This window comes from Hippocampus comes, unplaced genomic scaffold, assembly GCF_001891065.2.
Source record: "Hippocampus comes isolate QL1 unplaced genomic scaffold, H_comes_QL1_v1.1 scaffold20, whole genome shotgun sequence".
Classification (NCBI taxonomy): Eukaryota; Metazoa; Chordata; class Actinopteri; order Syngnathiformes; family Syngnathidae; genus Hippocampus; species Hippocampus comes.
This window is the reverse complement of record NW_017805462.1, coordinates 469,908-488,466: the sequence shown is the minus strand read 5'-3', so window position 1 is coordinate 488,466 and position 18,559 is coordinate 469,908. Positions and strand designations below refer to the sequence as shown.

Genomic DNA, 18,559 nt, shown 5'->3' with positions numbered 1-18,559 from the left:
CTGTTTTCACAGGCACGCTGGTCACGTGATCAGGGGAGAGCGAGCGTGAAAGGGGTCAAAAAGTTGTTGTCCCTCTTCACTTAATTAATTTCAGTGTATTTGTGGTCGAAATTACTCGTGAATGCTGATTTGTGAAATGCGGAACACTATTGAATGATATGAATCGGAATTTGTGTAATTTGAGGTGATGCTTAGTTGAAAATACCGCACAGCACATTTTATTCACTTAGAAATTGTAAGTAAAATTTATCAGGAGAAGTTAAGTGTATAAGATATAGTCTCATCGTGTAGCTTTCACAGCACACTAGGACACACACACAAATTAGCCGTTATGACACGAAATAATAATGCAATCACATAGGAACACTCTTCCGGGGCAGCCAGGTCTGGGCCTGATTTATAACCCATTATCTCATGAGGTGGCGGCAGGGCGGGGGTCACCCAGGGAGACAGAGGTGCTGGGTTGTACTGCTGTTTCTACTCAACCATAGCTTTTGTACCCTCTATTTTTTGTATTAAATACTCAAAGACACCACCTGCAAATCTTGTAAGAACCAGGGAATTCCACCGTACCCTCTATTTTTTGTATTAAATACTCAAAGACAAGTTGATCAGATAAGAATATGATTTAGTGACAACACCACCTGCAAATCTTATAAGAACCAGGGAATTCCACTGAGGATACCAAGGGTGGCGCTACACTGGGACGAGGGGACACTACAGCTCCGTCAGAAATCCCTGTAAATAAGTTTAGAAATTATTTTCTGAGCCCCGCTTTGTATCGGTCAAGCCCCCGTTTATTCCCGGGGAGAGGAAAAAATCCTGGAGCCCTGCCTGGTGGATACTTTCCCTTGACGAGGCAGTATGGCACTCTCTTGGGGGCCTCTAAGAAATCCTAACACCTAACACCTAACAAGGAAACAATCCACGATTAAAAATGTGCCGAAATTCCCCACCGATCAGCTCGTCGTATAACCTGAAGGCTCATCTTTTAAATTCGAGGAGTATGTTGACGTGAGTGGTGTAAATGATTCTAAACGATCACAATATCAAACATGTGACATTATTATATTACACATTGCATTGTTTTATTAAATCTGTGTTTTTTTCCGTTTGGTATTTTAATTCTGGTCATTTTATCGTGCTGAGCCGAACGCTTCCGATAAGTGCCGAAGCTGCACCGCTCCGACAGAAGAAAGGCGAGCAGCGAAAGCGCAACCGATTTGTGAGCGCTTTGTAAACTGAACGCTCGTCAGCTTTGTCCGAAATAAGACGAATAGATTGGCGTGTGAGTGGTGTGATTAAAGCGAAACGATCAAAGTAGCAAACGAAAGACACTTCATTATGTTACGCATTGTTTTCTTGTTAAAGCATTTTTTGTCGTTTCGGTCCGACTTCGGTTCTTTCGTGCTGAGCCGAATGTTTCCGGAAAGTGTCGAAGCTACCCGGCTTCCCCCGTACACCCCCCGCCCGCGTGCAGACAGACAGGCAGGCCAACAGGAAGCAACAATATGGTGGCGGCGTTCGCGCAGTTAGCCCGTGAGCTCGTCGTAGCGTGAACGCGGGCGAGCTGTCACGATGAGCCTCTGCGCGCACTTTTTACGGTAGGTCGTGCTGGCGGCCTTTCATACCGACACACACGACATGACGAGTAACTGTAAGTGACCTGTGAAGCGACGCTCGCTGTTGTTTTCGTGGCGTGCTAAGGCTAAGGCTAGCGTCGGCTAGCTAGCTTACAACATCAACAAACAGTCGATGTCGTCACAGTCCGCGGATAAAGTAACTTTTGCGCAAATAATAGGGCCACACCTTCAAACGTCACCTTCACTCGAGCATCTTTGTCAGAGAAATGAAACTCGTCACTTGTCCACGGTGCTAGATTTAGCTTTTTGCTAACATTGTCGTCGTGCAAGGTTGTGTGACGTCACGGGTGTGAGTTATCCAAATTCTTGACAGATGGTTGTTGTTATTTTGCAACTGCACGACGCATTGCGCTACCTGCCCGGGACTTTAGCGTCACCACGACATTTGAATGACGCTTAGCCGCTGACGTCATTGGGAGGATGAAGTGTGTTGTTTAACTAGCTGCTCTCTTGTTGTGTTGACAAGCAGACAGGCAGAGGCCCTGAAGGCGGACATGACAGGTGAGCACCTTCAGCATGTCAATAAAATACAACCAATCTTCATTCTTAAAAGTACATTTCGCACACTAAGTAACACTTCCCCTCATTTGGTCTGAAAAGTTCATGTTGTGCTTCCATGGTAACAAGATGCGTGCACTCGGGCGATGAATTGCCTAATCACATTTTCTAATGATGTGTATATAAATAGGAACTTTTATGATTAAAGGTTACACATGGTTGTCATGTTCTTGACTTTTAATGGTGAAATGTGACTACCACGGTAACGGAACACACTGTCCGAGAACTAGCTATTATCATTATTATCACAATGAAATAATCACCTGTAAATAAGATATAATCATATTGAAATGGTGAAAGCTACCACCTAATCATGTACTTGTACATGTGACTTGGTGTGAAACCCAGCCTGTTACCATGGCAACAGAATACACCATACCCGGTTGAATGTTTTTAAATGCGACTATCATGACATGAGCGTGGCGATTCTGTGGAAGAGATTAAAGAATGTGAAATGACTAAAAGTTACCAATCATCATGTTTGTGACTTTTAGTGTGGAAGCGTGCCGTTACCATGGGAACAGAACACTGCATTCTCGATTGAGAATAATAGTGTATCGTTTTGATGCAATTGTGGTCACAATGACTGTAAAATTCATGCGGGAATATGAAGTGATGAACGTTCCTATTTTATTGATCATGCACATGACCTATTATACAGAAAATTCAAAGGGTACTGGTCAAGGATCAGTATAAGCTCGGCCAATAAATCAATATCAATAGAAATTGCACTCACTGTAATATCAATTTTTTAAAAAAGTCACATCTTATATTTTTAAAAATCGCTTTCATTCAGCTTTTTTCCTCCAGATCTTTATTTTGAATAGTAAAAAAAAAAAATGAAGTGCTGTCAAGTTCCTCATCGTGCATATGACTTGGTGTGGAAGTCTGTAGTTGCCATGGTAACCGCACCTGGTCGCACTACTATGGATAAATATGAATTGGCGCACATGTGTTTGCACGGTGCAGACTCTAAGCTGGCGGCGGCTGAGGCGTGGACGTCCCGCCAGGCCTTGCAGGACTTGTACCAGAAAATGCTGGTCACGGACCTGGAGTACGCCTTGGACAAGAAGGTGGAGCAGGACCTGTAAGTGACCTCCACTCATCTCTCCTCCCAAGCCCCTGTCGCTCCTCGGACGCTCGTGACCGCAACTAACTCACGTGTCATCTGTCCTTGTAGGTGGAACCACGCCTTCAAGAACCAGATCACCACCTTGCAAAGCCAAGCCAAGAACCGGGCCAACCCCAATCGGAGTGAGGTGCAGGCCAATCTGTCCTTGTTCCTGGAGGCGGCCAGCGGCTTCTACACTCAGGTGAGCTGAAGTTCAGATGAGTTGCTGCTTGGATAGGTTGCAAGCTTTTTGCGCTTAATTCCGCATCTCAACTTGTTGGTATTCGTTTTTTTTTTTTTTTTTTTTTAGCAAAATGCATCTTGTGAAATAGAAATAACGTTATTATATTTTTTCGAGACTGATTTGTTTTCACCGAGTAGAGAAAAAAAAATCAATTTAAAGAAGCTTTAATTCCGTACGGAACACAATGGTACAAAAACACTGATGTTCTCATGTCAGCCTACCTCATACTTGTTGGGCGCAACAAAGTTGAGAGTCTCATCCGGATCATGGCATCGTGCCGCCGCAGCCCAGCTCGTGCTCATACATCTGCCAGCACTGCCTGGTGCACCTGGGCGACATTGGTGAGGAAGAGGAGCGACACAGGCCCAGTGCCGATGAAGATGGCGTCTGACATTCTCTCCTCTTTTGCTACTTTCAGCTCGCTACCGCAACCAGACCAGCCAGGCCGAGTCATACTACCGGCACGCCGCTCAGTTGGTTCCATCCAATGGTGAGTCCTCACGGTGGCGGCCATGTTGTCTATGTGGAACATTCAGCGGAAGTTCAAGAACATGTATGAGGCTGGGCAGAGGCCCTGAAGGCGGACATGACAGGTGAGCACCTTCAGCATGTCAATAAAATACAACCAATCTTCATTCTTAAAAGTACATTTCGCACACTAAGTAACACTTCCCCTCATTTGGTCTGAAAAGTTCATGTTGTGCTTCCATGGTAACAAGATGCGTGCACTCGGGCGATGAATTGCCTAATCACATTTTCTAATGATGTGTATATAAATAGGAACTTTTATGATTAAAGGTTACACATGGTTGTCATGTTCTTGACTTTTAATGGTGAAATGTGACTACCACGGTAACGGAACACACTGTCCGAGAACTAGCTATTATCATTATTATCACAATGAAATAATCACCTGTAAATAAGATATAATCATATTGAAATGGTGAAAGCTACCACCTAATCATGTACTTGTACATGTGACTTGGTGTGAAACCCAGCCTGTTACCATGGCAACAGAATACACCATACCCGGTTGAATGTTTTTAAATGCGACTATCATGACATGAGCGTGGCGATTCTGTGGAAGAGATTAAAGAATGTGAAATGACTAAAAGTTACCAATCATCATGTTTGTGACTTTTAGTGTGGAAGCGTGCCGTTACCATGGGAACAGAACACTGCATTCTCGATTGAGAATAATAGTGTATCGTTTTGATGCAATTGTGGTCACAATGACTGTAAAATTCATGCGGGAATATGAAGTGATGAACGTTCCTATTTTATTGATCATGCACATGACCTATTATACAGAAAATTCAAAGGGTACTGGTCAAGGATCAGTATAAGCTCGGCCAATAAATCAATATCAATAGAAATTGCACTCACTGTAATATCAATTTTTTAAAAAAGTCACATCTTATATTTTTAAAAATCGCTTTCATTCAGCTTTTTTCCTCCAGATCTTTATTTTGAATAGTAAAAAAAAAAAATGAAGTGCTGTCAAGTTCCTCATCGTGCATATGACTTGGTGTGGAAGTCTGTAGTTGCCATGGTAACCGCACCTGGTCGCACTACTATGGATAAATATGAATTGGCGCACATGTGTTTGCACGGTGCAGACTCTAAGCTGGCGGCGGCTGAGGCGTGGACGTCCCGCCAGGCCTTGCAGGACTTGTACCAGAAAATGCTGGTCACGGACCTGGAGTACGCCTTGGACAAGAAGGTGGAGCAGGACCTGTAAGTGACCTCCACTCATCTCTCCTCCCAAGCCCCTGTCGCTCCTCGGACGCTCGTGACCGCAACTAACTCACGTGTCATCTGTCCTTGTAGGTGGAACCACGCCTTCAAGAACCAGATCACCACCTTGCAAAGCCAAGCCAAGAACCGGGCCAACCCCAATCGGAGTGAGGTGCAGGCCAATCTGTCCTTGTTCCTGGAGGCGGCCAGCGGCTTCTACACTCAGGTGAGCTGAAGTTCAGATGAGTTGCTGCTTGGATAGGTTGCAAGCTTTTTGCGCTTAATTCCGCATCTCAACTTGTTGGTATTTTTTTTTTTTTTTTTTTTTTTTTGCAACAACATTAGGAAATAGCAATGTGATTGTATTTTCAAAACAATGAACTGCATGTAGGATGTATTGCATGTAGCCTGTGTCACATGACATGCTGGCCGCCGTGTGTAGCTGTTACAGGAGCTTTGCAGCGTCTTTAACGTTGACCTGCCGTGTCGCGTCAAGTCTTCGCGGCTGGGCATCATCAGCAATGGACCGAACAGCGGCGGCGGCGGCATCGTGACGCCGCAGCCCAGCTCGTGCTCATACATCTGCCAGCACTGCCTGGTGCACCTGGGCGACATTGGTGAGGAAGAGGAGCGACACAGGCCCGGTGCCGATGAAGATGGCGTCTGACATTCTCTCCTCTTTTGCTACTTTCAGCTCGCTACCGCAACCAGACCAGCCAGGCCGAGTCATACTACCGGCACGCCGCTCAGTTGGTTCCATCCAATGGTGAGTCCTCACGGTGGCGGCCATGTTGTCTATGTGGAACATTCAGCGGAAGTTCAAGAACATGTATGAGGCTGGGAAAGGCGTCGTCTTAAGATAGCTTCCAAAGTTACCCCTCACAGTAGAGAAAAGGGATAATTCCAGATAATCCAGCATTGCCTCCAATGTTAGTGTCCAATGATTCATTCCAAAGTTAAAGAACAACAAGGTCTTATTATGCTGATGATTGTCGTGTTTCTCAGGTCAGCCGTACAACCAGCTGGCCATCCTAGCGTCTTCGAAAGGAGACCATCTGACCACCATCTTCTACTACTGCCGCAGCATCGCCGTCAAGTTCCCCTTCCCCGCGGCCTCCACCAACCTGCAGAAGGCGCTGTCCAAAGCTCTGGAGAGGTAAGCTCCCCTTCCAAGGGCTCTGAAATCACTCTGGGCCTATTCACATTCTGTTTTGTGTGGGGGAACTTTGCTTTTCTTCTTTGTTTTTTTTTTAATACTAATAAGGATACTATCGTACACCGAGGTGTTCTTCTAAAAATGTTATAGACAAAAACTATATCATGGCTTAGAGTTGGGGAGGTGCGAAATATTTTCGATGCGGAAAAATGTACTCCCCAATCACAACAAAGAGATAGTCAGTGGACATTGAAGGAACTATCTCGGTCTGTCATTGAAAACCCACAACATGTTTGCGCAGCCGCGAGGACTCGAGAGGCAAGTGGAGCGTGTCTGACTTTGTCAAGGCCTTTATCAAGTTCCACGGACACGTGTACCTGAGCAAGGGTGTGGAGCAGCTGGACGCTCTGAGGGAACGTCTGGAGGAGCAATTCCACGTAAGTGCCGTAACTCCGCCCACCCCTCCACTCCCGGCACGTGCATGCTTCCTCGGATGCTGACGTGTGTGCGTGCAGAGGCTGATCCACCAGAAGGCCTTCAGCTCGCAGCAGCTGGTCCACATGACGGTCATCAACCTGTTTGAGCTGCATCACCTGCGAGAAATCGCGGCCGACGGCCAGCAGACAGTCAGCTGGTTCCAGCTACTCGGGCTTTTCAGTAAGAACCGAATCAATTTTGGGGGCTGGGTCATTCGCCACGTTTTTTTGGAAGGTGGGGGGTTTCTAAATGGCGGGCATGCAGTGTTTTCCAAACCCCCCTACTATCATAGAAGAATCAGTCAGTCCTGTATTTATGTTTTCATTTTGAAAGCAGGATTCAAGTCAAACGTTTTCTTGGCAATATGTTCAACTATTCTCAACATCGCACTCTAACCAACATGGAATAAGAATTAAGTCGACTAATCCACACGTTTTCAGTCCTCTGAGGAGGCTGACATTTTATGTAGCCCCGCCCCTAAGTTGGCCCACAGGCGCACCATACCGGTGCCCTGACTCACCTGTTATTTGGGTTTAGTCACACGACGCTTTTATTTGCAAAGAAATGATTTAACTTTCCCACTTTAAAAAGTAACACAACCCCGAATCCCACAATACACCACAAAATGGCACTGGAAGTACAGTTTGATCCACTCTTGATTTACTCTCAAGTACACTCACTAACTCTGCATGCTGTTGTGTTGTATAAATAGCAACATGTGAATACATTGGTCATTGTTGTCGCTGTGCCATCTAGTGGGAAGCGTGTCAGTGTTCTGCATGTCACTCAATATGCGGTCCATGGCCTGCACCTGTCTTGCCAGTGTCCTTCCTGGGCCTCATGTGCAGCCGAGTTCTGCTCAACAAGAACCGCGATGAGGAGGAGGTTGCCGGTGAGTGTCCTTTGCCGGCCATCAAGGTTTCTCTGGACTGGCTCCGCCTGAAGCCCAGCGTGTTCCACGAGGCCGCTGTCGACCAGAGGCAGCAGTAAGTTGGCGCTCGCGTGTCTCCCGACACGCCGAGGACTGGCACTCACTTCCTGTCATTTCTTGCTTTTCCAGTGTCTGGCCCTGGCTGGTGTCCATCCTCAACAGCTTCCAGCCCAAAGACCAGCACGTGTCCGCATCCTCAGGTACTCGTTCCGTCTGGATTCTTAAAACAGCTGGCTTCTGAACTTTTCTTTTGGTCAATCTTCCTTTTCAATTTTCTGACCCCAACACTGCAAGAGATATTCAAACCTCCTTCAATTTAAGACGAACATGTCTTTCTCTCATTCTGGAGTACTCTGGTAGAGGACTAGTCTGCTTCGGGCTTTGTAAGTTGAATGATTTTTGACTAGCCACGTACTAAAAACGCATCAGTTACTGGACTCGTTTGCGATTGGACCAGTCCGGTACAGGTTTTGTCTTGATTGGGGACCACTGTGGTTGCGGTCTAGCTACATTTTATGCTGTAGACTATTTCCCACTTGAGTCTTTTTAGCTTTCCATGGAGAAACATCCGCTTGCGCTGTGGTTGGTGACTTCTGGAATGTCGATGTTAATCTTCAGTGACGCCACTGCCGGAGGAGTTTGAGCTTCAAGGCTTCCTGGCTCTGCGGCCGGCTCTCAGGTAGCGTTTTTGTATGGTGACGCCCCTCACGATCAAGAGTGACACTTTCCTGTTTTGTGACCGGTTAACACTTTTCAGGGCAGTGGACTTTACCAAAGGTCACCAGGGCGTTCCGGTGGACCGCGACGTGCTTCTGCTGCGCACGCGTCACCAGAGACTGATCGCGCTGGGAAAGTGGATCGCTGACAACCAGCCGGGGTGAGCCTCAGGTTTTGTTTAGAGCACTTTAGAAAAAAAAAATAACTGCGGGAGCAAAGTGCTGTCCATATATAATATAAATATCTGTAGTCAACACCCTCCCAGACTCACGCAGGGTTCCCACGGGTCCTTAAAGTTCATAAAAATCAATAAAAAGGTGTAAAATTGTGTTCTTAATTGTCCTTAATTTTCAGGGAAAAGCTTCTAAAATCAATAAAAATCCTTAAAAATTAACCTGTGGTGTTCATTTCGGGTCATTTCAGGCCAATTTGACCTACAGTATGTCAAATAAAGGGTTAGCTGATTGCACCTAAAAATGAAGATGCGCCCTTCCTTTGGCAGCAATGATTTGAACACCAGCTCAGTGATATGTGGCTTTCTGTTCATTAAATCCACCGTGAATCCCCTGCTGAATGGAGAAAAAGTCCTTAAAAATGGCTAAATTAGCCCTCAAAAGTCCTTAAAAGGTCCATAAATAAAAAGCAAGTGGAAGAGTGGGAACCCTGTCACGGCAATTGTCTCAGGTTGTCTGCATCAAAGTACGCAGAGTCATTCACGTCTAAGAAACAGTTAACAGCTTTCGCCAGCACGCCGCTGGTAAGAGGCACCGTAGAATTCACTGTCAGCTTAAATAAGTCATTTTTTTAGCGCCCTTAATCAGCGATTGAACGTTTAAGGAGAACGTTGTGCCATTAAAGTCAGTAGTAAATAGCCGTAGTTTGTGACGGCATTGCCTCAGAGTCAAGTCAGCCATTACGTCAGGATACACTGCCGGGAACAACTTCAAAATAAAAGCCTGCTCAGGCATTATATCAAGTACTTATAACATCAGCAATGTTGGCACTTGGTTGATGTTGTGTGACTTTTACCATCCGTCCCTTTCCCGCAGGCTCATCCAATGTCGTGCCGGCGAGGACGGCCTGCTCCTCTTCCTCAGCGACATTCCCGAGCAGGCCATCGAAGAGCCGGCGGAGAAGGAGCCGTGCGTGCTGCAGGAGGCGTCCAACGGCGAGCGGGCACTGGGGGAAGGCGCCAACGCCGGCCTCAAGTCGGTCCTGTCGGCGGGAAAAGCTGGTAACTCATGGGCGGACGGTGCCGAGCGGCCCGTCGTCACCTTCAAGGAAAACATCAAACCGCGCGAGCTGAGCCGGGAGCCCGCCCGTGGAACTCATCAGAAGGATGGCGGCAAGGAGCGGCGAGACTTGGTCAAAGGAAACGGTCTGGCAGCGGCGGGGGTGGTGGCGAAAACTGAGCTGAAGCGTGATGGCAAAAGGAAGTGCGAGACCAAAAAAGCTGCTCAGGAGAAAGTTCCCGAGGCTGGGAAACAGGTCAACAAAGCTCTGCTTCAAACGCCTTCGATACATTACTCCTCTTACTCATCTTCATCCTGTCTTCTTCTCGTCCTCCTCTTCCTCATTCCAGGTGAAAGCTCAAACAGAACTTAGGAAGACTCCAGTTTCGGAGGCCAAGAAGACTCCGGCTACTCAAACGCAAGCAGCCACGTGCTCTTCCCAGTTCATCCCAATCCATCACCCTGGAGCCTTTCCACCTCTGCCGAGTCGCCCTGGTACGTCGTCACGCACGCACAAGCACAACCTTACGACTCGTGAGCGCCCCCTGTCGCTTCTGCAGGCTTTCCGCCCTTCGTCATCCCTCCCCCGGTGGCATTCCCGGGCCTGCAGGTGAATCCGGGCTTCGCCTTCTCCGCCGGCGTGTCTGTGCCGGGCCCCTTCCTGCAGCCGGCCGCGCACGCGCAGGCGGGCCCGCAGGCGGCCAACGGGGGCAAGCAGTCCCACATCCCTTACAGTCAGCAGAGGCCGTCCGGGCCCGGCTCCTCGGGGCCCGGCCAGCAGCAGCCCCACGCCCTCTCCCACCCCCAGCTGCAGGTCACGTCGCCCACCAAGCCCGTCCAGCAGGTTGCAATGGCCAAGAGTCCGCCCCACCTGCAGCAGGTCAGTTGCGCTCCGCTTGCCACCGCAATTTTTTAATATGGGAACCGATCTCAGTTGTTTTCTGAAACATTCACCAATTCACATTTATTGATTTTGCTTTTTGCATCCACCTTCTTCCCTGCCCCTGTGAGTCATTGCGTGAATTACGGGTGCAACTTTCGAGATGAATCGGCGTTTTGTTTACATGCTAAATGTTCTTTCGAGTCCATTTTCTATGACAGCCATTTGAAAGACAAAACAACCCTGCTGCCTACTAATGTAGCCGTGTAAGGGGATGACACCAGAAAGTGGCCAGCGACAACGTACACTCCCATGTTGTGCTGCTTTCCGAACTCAGACGCAATCTCAAAAGCTCCAAGGCCTCCCAGTAGCTACTCCGTAACATCACTCGCATTCTGTCAAGAGGTCGGACGCAACCTAAAACTCAGCCTAACCCTTAGTTAATCTTAGATCACGGTGGTAATCACAAAATGGCCACCCACTGAGATGGGTAAAAAAGGTGCATTTTGCTGCTGCGCTGATATTACACAAACTCTATTGAGTCAATATAAACACGGTATTCTGATCAATAGTGCCATCCATCCATTTTCCGATCTGCTTATGATCGCAAAGGTCGCCGGGGGGGGGGGGTGCTGGAGCCTATCCCAGCCGTTTTCAGGCAGTAGGCGGGGGACACCCTGAACCGGTTGCCAGCTAATCGCAGCGATTAATGTTGCATTTCTGGAAAATGACGTTTTGATCCATTTTAGGGACATTTTGCCACTTAACTGTGGACTGGCAGATATATTTATCACAATGCTGGGCGGGCTCAGCTTGCAAATGTTACATGACTCAAGCCAGAGAAAACAGGTGAGTCATGACGTTGGTTACCTGAACCCGCCCGGCCGGCACTGTGATGTCATTTTCAGGCCCGGCAGCAAGTGGCAAGTACAAGGCAAAATGGCTGCCCCGTGAGCTGTAACCCTTTCATGCACCCTGACACCTGATAACATGATGAGCTGTCCACTGTCGTAATCGCTGCCCCTGAAAGGGTTAAACAAAACAAAAGAAAACAAAATGGTGGATTAGGCTGCTTAATTCATATCCCACAAACGCAGTAATCGCAGCCTCCGGGTTGGATGTGTTCTGACATGCAACTTGTGCTTCCCCCCTCACCCCCAATGACTCATGTTACACATTTGCCATTCTCATTCCGCACATGGAATTTTTTTTTTTCCCCTATCACGTGTTGTGACTTGTAATCTGCTTTTGCAAGTAGTTCCGCCACAATAATGGCCCCACAGAGATGTGTGCCCCCCCCCCCCCCCCCCCCCCCCCCCCCCCCCCCCCCACCCAATCTTCTTACATTGTTCCCCCCCCCCCCCCCCCGCCAATATTACTCGTACATTAAAGTTAGACATTCAGGTTCTGCGAGTTAATTTCGATACGTTTGCAGCTTTTTACCCTGTAAGTGATTTGGCTGAACGTCTTGCTGTTTTTGTGTTTGTGAGGCGTTTGTCCAGGACGCGCAGCTATGGAATCCGAGTCAGGCGGCGCTACAGAAGCTTCCGCCGTCCGTTCAGATGTCGCTGAAGCCGCAGACCTTCTACTTGACGCCTCAGGATGCCGTCAAAGTGTACGAACAGCAGATGGCGCCGCCACCGCCGCCGCACGCCTCCGCTGTGGACAAGAAGATGAAGTTCCCGCCCTACTGGGATGCCCCCTCCTTCAGGCTGCCCGATGACAGGATGAAGCGGCCCCCACCTCCCGAACAGGACGCCGTCGCCACCACTGGGCCCAGAGGAACCCCCTTTGAGGTGATCACAGCTTACAAATTCACACACCCGGCTAAGGCTTTCAAGGAGGTTTCTGAAGTCCCCAGTTCGGATTTCAAAGTAGCCTTTCACGCCTTGTTTCGGTTTTTGGGTTTCAAGTCGAGGTGAGTTTTCAAAATAGGTTTGCAAGCCTTGTTTGCGTACCGACTGGAGTTTGGGGTTCATGCCTGTCTTTAGCTTTCAAAGTAGGGTTTCAAGACAGGGTTAGGGTTTTAAAAGAGGGTTTTGAGCCCAAGTTCGGGTTCCTAAGTTAGGGATTCAAATCTAGACTGGGGTTTCAAATTAGGTTTGAGAGCCTTGGCTCTGGTCTCAACTGGGTTTTCATTTTCGTACTATCTACGATTAGATCCTATAATACAGATTTCTTGCTTGTGTTTGTTTTAAAAAATGCACCGGAAGAGGGTCTTGCAAAATATGGCATGTTAACTCATTCACTCCCAAAGACGTATTTCGAACTCTTTTCAGACGCCACACATTTAATCCCAGCTCCTCATTCTGAAAGCCATTTTCAGACCCTTTTCAAGTACAGTCAATATAGAATGAGGAGCTGAGATTAAATGTGTGGCGTCTGAAAAGACATCTAAATACGTCTTAGGTAGTGAATGAGTTAAGTGGAAATTGCAATATTGAGGGGAAAAATAAACTATAAAGTCGCTTTGATTCTTTTTGAAAATGTTTCAGCCCCAGTTGCGAGCCTGGGATACAATTTCCCACTCAGGGTTCGCGCCAGCATCCTCGTGAATCTTGCTGACTTCCTTTGGCTGTTTTGCGCTCTTTCTCCTGCCATTTTCCCGCTTTTCTGCTCCCGCCGCTCAGGGGACCTCGCGCTCGCCTCTTCTTCCTCCCGACCTTTTGAAATCTCTGGCCGCCGATGTGGAGGACGAGGACGAGCTGCTCTTTTCTAAGCCTCCCAATTTCTTCCGGGCTCTGTCCGCTCCTCTTAGCTCGCTTCCCGGACCCAACTTGTTTGTACGTAGTCCCGTTCCCTTTGCCGTCCTCCTCCCTCGTTTCTCGATCCTCAAACTCGCCTCCGCGTCGGGCGTCGCGCCGCCTCCCTTCATCGTATCTCCTTTCTTCCTCGTTTTCCTCTCCCCCCAGCTGCCCAATCACAGCAGACAGACGGACGGCGGCCTCGAGGCGCTCGGCCAGTCGTCTTCCCTCTTGCCCACGCAGGTTAGCCCCGCCTCCCGCCTCGCCGTGACCTTTAATCATCTCGCGCGGCAAGTTCCAAAATGCCATTTTTTTTCCCCCGATTTCACAATTCACGTAAAAGTGTGCCGCGGGTACCACCAGCAGCAGTATGACTTTCTCTCTTGCAAGATTAGGATGCTTTTTTCCTAAGAGGAAAAAAGCAATAGAAAATATATATATATATTTTTTCCTTACTTTACTCCCCCTTGTGGTCATAATTTTTTTTTTCTTGAAATCATGGTTGTTTTTTTATTAAGATAATTTTTTTTTTCCCGAACAAAAATGATTCACTTGAGGGGGGAAAAAAATCAAAGTGGGAACATGACTTTCACCCACCAACGCTGACCTCTTTCCAATTCTATCTGAACTTTTAACTCTTGTCTGTTTTTGTGTGGGTTTCATTTTTGTGTCTTTGTGTGGTTTCTGTGTTTGCGTGAGTGTCAGGAGTATAACCAGAACAGCATCTTCAGTCAAGCCTACGGGAAGAACTTGCCGTCAAACTCCAAGTGTGACGCTCCCATGATGCACCAGGAGACATCGCTGTACTCTTTGTTCGAGTGGACGCCATGGTCGCCCTCGCTGCCCGCCAGCTCAGGTGCGTAGCGCGCTCGCACATGTCCGCACCTGCCGCGCATGGCGATGGCGTGTCGCCGGTTCACCGGCTGCTCTCTTGATATGCAGATCACTCTACCCCGGCCAGCCAATCCCCTCACTCATCCAACCCCAGCAGCCTGCCGTCCTCCCCGCCCACCCACACCCACAACCACGCGGCGGCCACTGCCGCCGCGCCCTTCTCCAACTTTGGGCCCATCGGCACACCGGACAGTCGCGAGCGCAGAGCGCTTGACCGCTGGAAGCCCGACAAGACAGGTGCGCTAAAACAAAAAATTGAAATCGTCCATGCTGTAACGTTGGCAAAAAAAAGTAAACCGGGTGAAAATCTGATTAAGAATTCCGTGCATTGCTTTTGATGGCAACATTTTTTATTTTTTATTTTACTTTGTGGTTCAGGTGGCGTGAGCGGCTTTGGGTTGGAGTACCTGCCGGCCACCACTTCGGACGCCAGCTGGCACCAAGCCCCCGCCAGCGGCAGCTCCTGGACCAATCAGGAGTCTCCGATGGAAGAGTCGTCCTCCAACATGCTGCTGGACAGCTTCAAGGTAACAAGCGCTTGTCGTCCACGCCGCGCCATGAGACAAGACTTCACAGCCTTTTCAAAGTGCCACCTGGAGAATTTAATTGGAGCACATCTCCGATATTTTCACTGCAATTGTTACCTTGACAGAGTGGCTGCCATCATTGTTGAATTGTTTTTTTTTAACATGAAATGAGCATTTCAAGTACCTCTGTTTTTTTCCATCTCTCTCCTTGAATGCTATTTCTTTCATGTATCCACTGTGGCTGATGAACTGCAAATTTCACAAATGAAGAGGTTATCTTCTGTTTAAATCTTGCCTAACAGCAAATTCATGGCGAGGGGAACAATTCATGTCCCAAGTGAACATGAGCTGTTTTATATTATGGTTTGTGTTGACTTTTATTATTTTTGTATTTGATAACTAAATCAAATCCACTTACAATTTAAACATCTAAAACCATATCAAATAAAACAACCTTCTACAGCGTCTTACAAACTTTGCCAGTGTAGACCTGCTCCTTTAATAGGAAGTCACAGGGGGTTAAATCAGTGTGTGTATTTCAATGCACTTTATTTGTCTTTGTTTTACATTTTGTGCCACAGAACTCACCGGATTCGTTTTGTATTTGCAGTCGATCTGGTCGAGCTCGATGATGCAGCCTGGCCCGTCGGCGCTGGAGCAGCTTCTGCAGCAGCAGAAGCAGAAACAACAGCGAGGACACGGCACCATGAACCCACCGCACTGAAACCCCCGCACGATGACATCATCGACATCATGGCTGCCACACTTTGACGAACACCAGCAACCGTTGGTGGACGCAGGAGGGTTGGGGAGGCACGACCCCCTCACCTCCAAAAACAAGACACCAGGATGAGACTCCACCCGGACGAGGTCGCCTCCGCTGAAGGGAAGCGGGCCGATGCCAACGACGGGCGTTGCGGGACCGCGCGCATGCCATCATCGCTAACTAAACAGATGTACACACAACACACGCATAGAACAAAAGCACACACACACATAGAACAAAAGCACACACAAACACACACACATACACGAGTGGATCGGCAGGACTAGTTTGTCCACGCCGGACATCCTCCCAAGTCCACGCGAGGCTTTTTCGTGGCCTTTTTGTGTCTTTGGCAAATCTGAGGGTGAGCGAGGACGCTGCAGTGGTCGGGTGACTTGGAAGATTGAATTCCTCACTATTTCTTTCCTTGCTGAGGAAGACGACGAGGACGTCTAAACATGTAAATGCGCAAAAGATGGGAAGGCCAGCGTGCCAGATGTACAAAACGATGTAGTTCGTGGTTTGTCGTTAGCCGTCTTTTAGCGAGACAGCTGCTGTAATAATCCCGCTCGGTAGTTTAGCCCTTGTTAGCTTTTCTTCCTCTTCCGCCAGTTCTCGAGCAGACGGGAAGTCGCCTGGACCGAAACTTTTTAACGACTAGTCACTTTTTAAGCGGAATGGCAACGGAAGATGATAATGAACTAAAAGTCAACTTTTTTTTCATTGGCAAGCATCATCGTGTAAAGCGATGTGAGGCGACGGCCTGCCCGAAGACCCGCCTCGAAATGCTCGCTGATGAAGGTGGCCGTCGTCAATATCCCGCCGCTATGTTGACGACACGTAAATGTTCATGATTGCGTGAGAAAGACAAAGTGATGAAGATATTGAGCTGCTAATGCTCACTTGTCCTCTTTCCTTTTCTTTTTATGTCCTTGCTGCCAATAAACAAGAAATCTCTCCGACTATACTCAGACCTTATGTGTGTGTGTGTTTGTTGGGGTGGGGAGGGGCAGGCATACTTATGGACAATATGCACATAAGGATGAGCCATGAAGAAATGTGTGTGCCAGATATAGCAAAATCATTGTTTTTCAAATTGACAAAATGTTTTATTCAGAATGCAATCAATATAGTCTGTCTTTGCAACAGTTCTTAATATATAAAAGATAAAACATAATAGCGGATTATTCTGTCATTTTTTTTTAAATTTTATTTTATTATAAATATCCATAAAAGATAAAACATAATAGCGGATTATTCTGTCAATTTTTTTTATTTTATTTCATTATAAATCCTTTTACCATACAAAAACAGGACGCGAAGCATAAATGATTCCGTTTCTGGTTTGGTGTGGAGGGGTCTGCACTACACTGCGCACAAGTTGTAATGCAAGAACTGCGAGTGCTTTTTTGGGGTGATCGGCAATGTAAGGCATTGAACGACATATGCTGATCACATCAGAAAATCGGCCTATCGGTCGGAGAGCTACCCACATTAGCCTGTGATCAAATTGTTGGCTAATGCGTCACCAAGGACGGACCACGTGGGACTTAAAGTCCTAGAATGTTAACCTTTACCGTGATTACCAATTTGCGTACTTTGGATAACGTTATTGCGTCAAAAGGGAGTTCGCGAGTTTTTTAAAAAGCTACAAAGTCAGTTACATTGACCTTTACCATGGTTACTAATTTGCATACTTTAAAGTGATTCTGTGAAAAGCGAGTTCTTGTGACTTTCAGCCCTGCTTAGAAAAGGCTACAAAATCCTAGTATGTTAACCTTTACTATGGTTACTAATTTGCGTACTTTGTATGACGTTCTTGTCAAAAGCCAGTTCACGTCAATTACTGTAGTAATGCACGGTGTCACAGCTGCCTCGAGGATTAGAGACTAGTGTGCCGCACAGCAGTGTCTATGGCTACCGTGCCGACGGTGTTGTTAGTTGGTTTAGCAGCGGGCATTTCCCCTTTAACAATAAAAGTCAAAGTAATAATGACTGACGAAACATTTGTGGCACTTGTTTTTCGTTTTGGAATCGTGCGAGGGTGTCACGTGACTGAAAGCGCAGTATTACTTCCGGTGTGGAGTCGAGTTTCAAGCACGCCCGTGACTTCAAGTCCCGCCTTCGACAGCTAAACCGAAGTGACGCTTGTCGCGCCTTCTGTCTTGTTTGGTGACACACGCCGAGATGCTCCAACCGCTGGCGTGCTTGCTGCTGCTCATTCTCGCGCTCGTCCATATCGGACGCCGCCGGCGGAAAAGGTTGGTGACGCTAAAACGCATCCTCGTGACGTCACAGCATACTTTGGCGTTATCCCGCTCGCTGGTCGAGTCAAGTCGTTTGCGTGGCCCGTGGACGTCAAACTAGCGAACTTTGTCATTGCAATCGATTCCTAAATTAATCATTGATCAAGTGATAAGAAGTTTGAGCGTCGACGTCACACATCCATTTTGTGGATCTTGAAACGTCGGGCAAAATGGGGGGGGGGACAGCCTGGACTAATCGCCAATGTTGAGCAAGTTACTGTACTGCCAAACTTACTGTAATATGTTTCTTCACAATCGTCGAGTAATAAGTTACACATAACTTTTTATTTCTCAGTTAACTGTAATTCCCCATATTGTGGTTGGTTTTGGGGTGTACAAAACTTGAAAGTGGATTGAAGTCTATATTGCATCTGAATTAGAGATAAGGGCTAAGAAAACCTTTCCTTGTCTATTAGAGTTAGTTTCAGTTCATTTTACTAACATATGATGTCATTTCAGTTCACATTTGTTAGTGCTTTTTTCTTTTGTCTGTTGTAGTCATTTTGTTAGCTTCTGTGAGCTAGAATACAGTAAACTGATGTGGTGTGTGCGTGCGTGCGTGTGTGTGCGTGTGTGCGTGTGTGCGTGTGTGTGTGTGTGTGTGTGTGTGTGTGTGTGTGTGTGTGTGTGTGTGTG

The 18,559-nt window shown here is 47.4% G+C and overlaps 2 protein-coding genes across 7 annotated transcripts in view; both read left to right on the top strand.

Annotated features, from left to right (window-relative positions):
- The first annotated feature begins 1,463 nt into the window (after window positions 1-1,463).
- smg7 (SMG7 nonsense mediated mRNA decay factor) lies at window positions 1,464-16,588 on the top strand. 6 transcript variants are annotated; one of them, XM_019875067.1, is made up of 23 exons: window positions 1,464-1,604; window positions 2,110-2,144; window positions 3,171-3,288; window positions 3,382-3,514; window positions 5,736-5,910; window positions 5,988-6,059; window positions 6,299-6,449; window positions 6,751-6,886; window positions 6,965-7,106; window positions 7,750-7,912; window positions 7,987-8,057; window positions 8,476-8,536; window positions 8,615-8,734; window positions 9,624-10,062; window positions 10,157-10,301; window positions 10,367-10,686; window positions 12,189-12,482; window positions 13,317-13,469; window positions 13,599-13,673; window positions 14,136-14,286; window positions 14,373-14,561; window positions 14,703-14,851; window positions 15,462-16,588. In XM_019875067.1, the coding sequence occupies exons 1-23, from the start codon at window positions 1,579-1,581 to the stop codon at window positions 15,573-15,575; spliced, it is 3,432 nt and encodes a 1,143-aa protein (XP_019730626.1). In that variant the 5' UTR covers window positions 1,464-1,578; the 3' UTR covers window positions 15,576-16,588. The 6 variants fall into 6 exon arrangements, with proteins under 6 accessions (XP_019730626.1, XP_019730625.1, XP_019730624.1 ...); XM_019875066.1 differs by having other exon boundaries at window positions 1,465-1,604; window positions 2,113-2,144; window positions 12,177-12,482; XM_019875065.1 differs by having other exon boundaries at window positions 1,465-1,604; window positions 12,177-12,482.
- A 1,216-nt stretch (window positions 16,589-17,804) lies between these two features.
- Window positions 17,805-18,559, top strand: part of cyp7b1 (cytochrome P450, family 7, subfamily B, polypeptide 1) — a 4,791-nt gene continuing 4,036 nt past the window's right edge. Inside the window, exon 1 of the mRNA XM_019874911.1 lies at window positions 17,805-17,878. Within this exon, the coding sequence (XP_019730470.1) occupies window positions 17,805-17,878 (74 nt within the window). The remainder of the gene's footprint in view (window positions 17,879-18,559) is intronic.